We start from the raw sequence: 9,010 nt of genomic DNA on the forward strand, positions 1-9,010 counted from the left end.
AAGATCAATAAAAAATATGTAAAAGCAGTAAGAACACTGTAATATCAAAGGCTGTCTACTGAAAAGTGGCTTCTGTGTATTGTTTTTCAACTGCAACCTACATCCAAATGGCAAATAAACCTTTCAAAATATAATTAGGAAGGCATTAAATCCAAACATCTGCAAACAAGCATTCCCTTCCCTCAGTCCCAGTACAAAGGGAACATTGATTACTCTTCCTCCTCAGCACCTACAGGGGTGTTCTCATGGTGTGCAGAGAATTAGCTGAAACCGAAGCAGAAGTAATTCCTGGTGAGTAAATTTTGTGTATGCTATTGTATGAGAAAAATTCTGAAGACAGGTTTGCAGCCCCAATGTTCCTAATAGAGAAAAGAGACTATGTTTGCTACTTTTTCAGGGCTGAATGTTTGTCTTTCAAGCACCTTAGCAGGGGATTTAGCAGCTAATGCATCACAGTGATGATATGTGCTCATGTCAGTGCATCTGTGGGCTCCTGAAGGTGATGGCTGAAGCACAGATGGTCTCACACCGAGGAGCACTTTTACACACAGGCTCAGTCCAAGCCAGGTTATCCCAAATGAAGCCTCTGTTCAGGGAGGAGCAGTGTCTCGGCACAAGAATAGACTGTTGGACCACACTGACACATCCAGGTGTGCTGCACATAAGACAGAGATCACAGTGCTGGAGCTCCTGAGGATTAATCTTGTGGGTGTGGTTCTGTAGGAGAGTGCAGCCCTGAGAACTCCCAGTCAGATGGAAACTGCCTTCACCTGCATTGCTGAGTAAAATTATGTCCACTTTTCTGGCCCTGAGGCAGAGTTTCACCTTCTCTGCCCTGTGTGTTCTTGGTGCTACGCTTGCTCTGGACCCAGGGTAATGCCCAGTGATCCTTGGGTGTGGATATTCATCAGTTCATAGTGTTTTAACACAGGAGGAACGGTGCTGTAGAGGAGCAGAAGCAGTCTTGCATTTGTGGAACTGCACATGTGCACTGGGTTTGGCATGAGGGCATGGAGGTCTTCAAAGATCTAAACCTGCTGGGTAAGGTGGAGAGCCAGTGCTCACAGTCTCATCCCTACTGGGATACTCCTACTCCTCAAATGTGCTGGGACCCTAACAGCCAGTGCAGGGTATGAGAGAACTTATTGTCAGGTGCCAAAACTGGTCCCAGGACAAACTAAGCAGTACAAATGCTCCAGGTTGGTTTTTTGTTTCCTGGGCTGTTTTATTCAACAGTATGGACACAGCTGTTATTGCAAATGTCTGTCACTATCTGGTTGTTTTTCTGCATCCAGTAGATCCCTGAGCCTATCCCATAATAGCCATAGTGCTATGCTTGGGATGTTTTCCTTCTGAAATACTGAAGGTGCTTGCTCCTCCTTGCACAGGTATGGTCAGGTTCTGTGCTGTCCTTTGTATGTTCCGTGTATAGTGAACAACTCATTTATTCTCACTCACATTAACACTCAAATTAACTAAAGCTTGCAGAGTTTTTCTGATGGGAGGTGGATTATAGTGTAAGAAATATTTGTACTTCTCCTTAATCTCGGACAAAGAGGATGAGGCAAATCCTTTCTACTCCCGTCTATTTGCAGTGAGAGAGAAACTGGAGTTAATTTACCTGATTATCTCATAACCTCAGGAAAAAAGTTCATTGTGATTCAGTTTGCAGGGACTAGTTTATTCAAACCAGCTTCCCAAACCCACTATGCACAGTGCTTTATTCCCCTCCTGAACTAATAATGCTTTTTAATTAGTAGGCAGTGTTTTCTGGCCCAGAACTCAGAGATTCTGTACAGGTTAGCTCCTTGTGCACTGAGTAACTTGTCCTTTATCAAAGAGTCATCCCTCTTGTGTTTTGCTGGCAGTACACGATGTGCACTGATTGTGGACAGTGATCCGTTTAATGAGATTGTTCTTGTGTCTGGGTAAAAAAAAAAAAAGGGCCACAGGTACCAAACCCAAGAGATAGCAAAAAGAACTGAGAACATCTTTAATTACAGTATTCTTGTTATCAAGCTCTGAATTTAAACTATCTAGAAAACAGATGATGAGTTGATGTAACTGCAAGTTAACACAATGGGGGCTTGCTGCTTATAAATGGTGCATAGCTCTTCAGGGTTAGGGGTTGTTTTTTTGTAATTTCACCCCTTACATCTGTATTGGAGAGCCCAGGGTTTTATTTAGTAAAACTAGTGTAAATTGACCAATTAGCATATTATTTCGAATTCAGAATGACATTTCTAAGATCCATACAAACTGGAGTCTATTATTAGCAGTAAAGTACTTTTTAAACCAAAATGACATTTTCTATCAACTTTGAAAAGGTTTGGTCCCTCACATAATACACATTTACTACTGAGGATGTAAGAGAAGGATGAACAGACCTAAAGTGTTTAGTAATGTAATGGACAGAAAGATAAAATCCAGATACCTGTGTAGGGTAAGATACAGTTTCTGACATAAAGTCACAATGAAGCTCTCACAGACCAAAAGATGCAACAGAACAGGCATGAAATTTTTTGGACAGTGTCCTGGCTGGAATCGAATGCTGTTGCAAAGTGATATAACTTCTTTAGGAAAACTACAATGAAGACTTCAAGTTCTCAATTAATATCAAAAGTTGGAGTAGTATGTAATATGCTAGCTGAAAGCCTAGTAGAAACATTTTTGTAGGCAGACAATTATTTAACAGCAAAATTCCAGAAATTGCCTGGATTCTTTAATTTCTTTCCTTCCTTGTTAAAACTGTAAATAAAAATTTATTTTTAGGACCAGGGAAAGGAGAGGAACGAGAGTAAGAAAAAGAATGTGCAAATAATAAGAATTACTCACCTTAAGAGAACAGAGGAATTAGCCTCAAATCCTTCCTCCTTTTCTGGAAAAGATAAAGCCAAGGACAGTGGTGTTGGGAAACATAATGGGTTAAGTTCTGTAATAACATCAATGACATGGAAAAAATGAGTATGGAATGCTTATTTATCAAATATTTTCCAGCTCAGAAATCACAGTCTGCGTATCTTAGCGTCCTGTGCATTCAGTTACTTGTCCTGTTTTGTTGGCAGTACATGATGTGCCTTGATTGTAGACTGTGATCCATTTTATAAGGTTACTCATATGTCTGTGAAAAATCCCCCAGCTACACACACACAAAAAAAGAGCTATAATAAAAAGGACTGAGGCGTTTTCTTTATATTTTATCATTGTTTACCAAAGAACTTTTCAGCATCCTTTTGTAAATGGATGAACACGAGCAGTAAGGAAATACCTTCTCAAACCCCTGTTAGGGGTGCAGGGAAATATGTACTTGAGAGTGCTTAGAAATCCAAGAGGACAAATGGGTAGGAAGAAAAACATATTCTCAGAAACAGGCTCATTAATGACTGCTGCAGTTGAGTCAAACTAGCAGAGGAAGCCCATTAATCACAGTCCATTTAAGCTGGGTGTGTATAAATTTTCCTGTAGCTCACACAGTTCTATTGATTGGCAGGTGGTTACTTTGAACTAAAGGAATGTATAAAAATTAATCAGAGCCATTAGCTTGTGTCCAGTATATTTCTGAGCATTGTCTTTCATATTTTTAACCACAGAACCCTCTGCACCTGCAGATGAGTTTAGAAAACTCACTGAGTTCTGATGCTGACGTCACTTTCTCGATCCTTGCGATGAACAACTGGTACAATTTCAGCCTGATGCTATGCCAGGAGGAGTGGAACGTCACAGATTTTCTCTTCCTCACACAACAGAGCTCCAAGTTCCACCTGGGGTCCATTATAAACATCACAGCAAACCTCACTTCAACCAGTGACCTCCTGAACTACTTGCAGTTTTACCTGGAGAGCATCAAAGACACGACGTCGACCATGGTGATGTTTGGGTGTGACATGGAGAAAACGCGGAGGATTTTTGAGATAACCACGCAGTTTGGTGTGATGCCTCCAGAGCTTCACTGGATTATTGGGGATTCACAGAACGTGGAAGAGCTGAGGACAGAAGGTTTGCCCCTCGGTCTCATCGCCCACGGCAAGACAACTCAGGCAGTCTTCGAGCATTATGTGCAGGACGCCATGGAGCTGGTGGCCAGGGCTGTAGCAGCAGCCACCAGGATCCAGCCTGAACTAGCTCTCATTCCAAGTACAATGAACTGCATGGACACGGATGAAAGGAATATCACTTCAGGCCAATATTTGTCAAAGTAAGTTTTACCTTTTTTTTTTTTTCTTCCCCCTCAGGTGGTAATTGCTGTATTGCAAGCAAAATACTTTTCTTCCCCCTCCCACCATTCTCAGTGGGTTAGCTATCCCTCCCTCACAAACACCTTTGTTTCAGTGTTTCCTCCTGCTTCTTTACTTCTGGGCAGACAATGAAATTTTAACTTTGCCGCAGTGGGAGAGTAAGCCAGAACTCAGAGATTCTGGTAGAAGAAGACACTGTTCCACAGAAGTAGAGATCACATAGTAATCACAGGCTAGGTTACAGACTGTGCTCTGAAACTTGTATTTATATTTATTCACCTAAGGTAGGCTACTGTCAAATTCTCTTGAGATTTTGAGGTACCCGAGAGTGTACAAAACACAGAATATTTGCACTGTGAAAGCTCTTGGACAATATAAAGATGTGTAGTATCCCTTGCTAGTATGCTCCCATGGAAAAGAAAAAGGTACACCTTCATCTCCTCAGAGGGCTTCTTCTGGTGAGAGCACAGAAAAGTACGAAGTGCTGTCTCTGCTGCATGTCACTATATAGAAGTTATTCCCAAAGCTGCTTGGGTGTTCATGTCTAGAAATATTATAGTTTTTAACATATGAGTGGAAAACTTGCATGGTTCTTTTTGAAAACAAGCAAAAACATCTTGGCTAACTACGTGAATTCATCACTTAATTTACATCCAGCAACAGTAGCATGTTCTCCCCCCAGAACATCTAGTTTTCAACTTAAAGATTATGTTGGATGGAATTACGATAAAAGGTCTTGAGCCTTTTGTATTTGGCTTTTTTTGAAAAACATAATTTTTCTCAGGTTTGGCTGCACAGTAATATATTAATGGCACTGCTCAAAACAAACATTTGAGACCCCAACATTTCCTTAGTCCACTCATCCATTCAGAGTCAAAAACTCTCTGTTTCCAGGGAGTGAAACAAGGCTTGGGAAGTAAACACTGGACCGACTCTCAGTACCCCCAGTGACTTGCGATGTTCATTTGCCTCATTATTCTGGATATTTAAACTAGATCATACCTGAAAAATAAAACTCAGTGGGAGGCTTCTTAAAGTAACAAGAGGACAGCAGCTTTATAATAGGCTTTTTGAGGTTTGAAGAACGGATAAAGAAAAAAGAAAACAAAAAAATGTATTCACTTAAATGTATTCATGAAAAATAATTCATCATCGTTGCTCTCTACAGAGAACCATTAGCTTTTGTTATATTTTGGGAGACAATATGCAACATCTGTGGAATTTCTTTTCCCTTCGTATTGGTAAAGATGTTGTGGAAATGAAAGAAAGGATCGTGTGCTTAGCCTTTTTTTTTCCTCTATACATTTGCTTGTGAACACTATTAAAGAGAAAATAACAGGTTAGAGAAACCCTTGTCCTGAATCAGTGCAGCTGTTTTTGCAGTGTATGAACAAGACAGATACCTGACGGCCAGAACTGATGTATTTGCGTCAGCAGCATAACTATTAACTCTGAGTGGTGCCATCAATTTCTCAGGTGTGACACACTGATGAGTGGCTTCGCTGTGACCAGCCTGGCCCATCTCACCAGGTCTTCTAGGCTTTTTTAGCCTCCAAAGTTGAAACTTTTGTCTGGTGCATGTTTAAAAATGAGTGCGTTTTTGTGTCTGAATGGGCCCATCTGTCTTGGTGTGAAGCCTTGGAGCTGCTGTGGGTGGGGATGGGGAAGGGGATGGAGAAGGGGATGATGGAGAAGGAGCAGTGCACAGACCTCCACTTTCCGCTCTCTGCAAAGCCCGGATAAACAATAGCCCCACTTGCTGGCACGGCTGGAGCTTCTGCTGCCAGCACTGATCTCATACCTTGGCTGTGCAGACATTTAAGTGCACCCAGGAGCAGAATAATGAGCCAGTGCGTGGCAGAGCATGCTTGTATCTGTGTGGATATGGCTATAGATGTACAACCCCCTGAGGATTATACTGTTGTAAGTCACTGTCCATCATTCCTCCTACAATGAGATTGATTCCCTCATCTATTCTTGCCTGCTCACGGGAACATCCTTGTTGATGGAACAAGGCATTAAAATTTCAAAGCCTCATCTTGTCTTATAGCTTTAATTAGTCTTACAGCTTTAGCTCAGCTTCTTGGGTAATTTCATCAGCCTGCTACTTCATAGATACATAAAATCACAGAATGGTTTGGGTTGGAAGGGACCTCAAACAAGATCTCATTCCACGTCCTGCCATGGGCAGAGACACCTTCCACTATCTCAGGTTGCTCCCAGCCCTGTCCAACCTGGCCTTCTACACTTCCAGGGATAGGGCAACCACAGCTTCTCTGGGCAACCTGTGCCAGGGCCTCACCACCCTCACAGGGGACAATTTATTCCCAGTATTCCCTCTAACCCTGCCCTCTGGCAGTTTGAAGCCATTTCCTCTTGTCCTGTCAGTAAGAAGTCCCTCTCCATCTCTGTTGGAGTCCCTTTAGGTACTACAAGGCTACCACAAAGTCTCCCCAGAACCTTCTCTTTTTCCTTGCCAATTCTAGTTCTTGCCTCCAGTAAGCTTCCCAAAAAGAGAGGTGGAATGACCTAACCATCAAACGTGAGAGAAAATAAAATAATTTCATTAAATTATTCTTAAATATACTACAAAGATGCCACTACTGGAGTGCGATAGTACTGCTAAAGATCTAAGGAGCAGTTCTTGCAACAAAGCACATGAGAAATAAATAAAGCTGAAATGAGCAAATGACACACTTTGGACTCATTGTTCAAACTGAAGTGACTCTGATAAAGCTTTGATGCAGTTATCACAGACTGTCAGTGTGAAAGTCAGCTCCCATTTATTGATGCAGCATCAAGAAAATTCATTCAGCTGTCAGACTTGAGGATCTGGCCCTTCACCTTCTGCAATTTGTGCAGGCTGTCTTTCCGTACAGATCTGTCAATAGCCCCTCAGATACTGCCAGTGTGTCTGCACAATTACAAGTGCAATACCCAGCACTCGTAATTCCTGAAGATTCACACTGGAGATTCCTAACTTAAGAAGTGTAGTCACAGCCACTTATCTGTTTCCTAAAGTTACTGAGTAAAGGAGTTTTCACGTGAAGTCCCTGGCATGAGTTTCACTGGTGCTGCTCACAGCGCATGCAAATGCTCAGCAGCCGCAGCTGCTTGCGTATAAAACGAGGTGTTGTTAAAATGCTTCTCCAGCATGGTTCCCATCATTTATTTTGATTCATGTTCTGTCATTACAAAAAATACAGAACATGCAAATCAGCTGCAAAGGTAAGCCACTAACTCCATGAGGTGGTGAAGTCGTACATTTAAATGCTGCTGAATCTCTCTCAGGTACCTGCTCCTAACACAACCACAGGACAGGTACAGAGGGCCTGTTCTGCCCTCCTGGGCGTGCTTATTTCTACTGTGCGAGTCAGGGAACACCATGCATTAGTTCCACCAGTCTCATTCCACCTTCAGAAAATGAATCTAATTCATTATTCCATAACTTCAGTTACTCCCGGAGCACCTGCTTTGCAGCATTTTCATGCCCAGGCCATGCTGTATTAGCAACATGGGGCCAAATTCATGAGAACTTCACAGGATTATTCCACCTGAGAACTTGTCTCCCTCAGTTTTGGCATTTTTGTGAACTGCTAACAGTCTTTTGCTGACAACTCCTAAAAAAATTTTCATGCAGGCCCATCTGCACATGTGGAATGGTTTTACTGTTGCTGTCACAGTGATGGCTTCAGCCTGTACACCCAGCAAGGCTTGTAAAGAAGTTGCACAATTTTTTACAGAGACTGAGGGAGATAAAAGTAAGAGAGAGATAAAACCCAAACAAGTTTATGGGCACATAAACCTTCCCTTAGTGCTAAAGATTGCCTGCTCCCATAAACTTTGTCTTGATAGTGTTTACATACACAAACAGGGAAGCTACACCATCAGATAGGAGGCATGGGTTAGGAGGGAAGGTGTGGGCAAACAGTGGCAGATACCGCTGCTTAGTGGAGCTGTGGTGTCCTCTAACACTGGACTAAATGGTAAAGGATTTAAAAAATGAAAAGTGCATTTATAGTTTGTATACATTTATATTTATAAACACCTATCTGCCTTCTTAGGCATGATTTCCAGACCCCGGCTAACATATGTACAGATCATCTGCTTCTGAGACTATTGTCTGTAGCATCTTTCTCCAAACTCAACCTACACAAAAGAGGCTGAAAAGAAGAACTGTGAAGCTGCCTCAGAGAAGGCTCACACACACAACCACACTCAAAACTAAAGCACATATTTTCATAAATTTACCTTTGCAAAGGGCAAAATTTGATATGACCTTGAGACTTAAACAGTCCAGAGTTTTAACTGTTGAAACCCCATCAAAAATTATCTGAAGTCATCAAGACAAAGGGTAGACACTGGACGGAAGTGTGCATGTACATACACTTGCAATTGATTTATCCTTTTCAAATCGATTTAGGGTTATTTTTTATCCTCTGTAACTATTGTCAAACAGTTAACTCTACTTAAAAGTTTATGTCTTCCTTATTGAGGCTGAAATGACAGCCTTTATACTTCTTCCAACACTTACTTTCGTCCAATTCTCAGGGATAATGTGAAGTACTACATTCTGCTACAACAGCTAAATAGTCTGTCTTCTGAATGCCTCTTACTGAAAAAAAAATGCACATGAGTTGCCTTGCACCGTATTAGTAGCAATTTAACTTGGTTGTTTCTAATGGAACCACTGTGGTAAGGCTTTGTGCAGCCCCTGCCAAATGCAGAGCAGCTTTGCTGTTAGCAGCGTGCAGTTCAGCTGGTCATGGTACTCA

General features: G+C 41.7%; 1 protein-coding gene across 1 annotated transcript in view; it reads left to right on the plus strand.

The window, feature by feature from the left end:
- The first annotated feature begins 267 nt into the window (after positions 1 to 267).
- Positions 268 to 9,010, plus strand: part of GRIN3A (glutamate ionotropic receptor NMDA type subunit 3A) — a 45,765-nt gene continuing 37,022 nt past the window's right edge. The window contains exons 1-2 of the mRNA XM_017736646.1: positions 268 to 291; positions 3,591 to 4,195. Coding sequence (XP_017592135.1) covers positions 3,609 to 4,195 — 587 coding nt within the window. The 5' untranslated portion in view covers positions 268 to 291; positions 3,591 to 3,608. The remainder of the gene's footprint in view (positions 292 to 3,590; positions 4,196 to 9,010) is intronic.

The sequence above is a fragment of the Corvus brachyrhynchos genome, unplaced genomic scaffold (assembly GCF_000691975.1).
Source record: "Corvus brachyrhynchos isolate BGI_N302 unplaced genomic scaffold, ASM69197v1 scaffold216, whole genome shotgun sequence".
NCBI classification, from domain to species: domain Eukaryota; kingdom Metazoa; phylum Chordata; class Aves; order Passeriformes; family Corvidae; genus Corvus; species Corvus brachyrhynchos.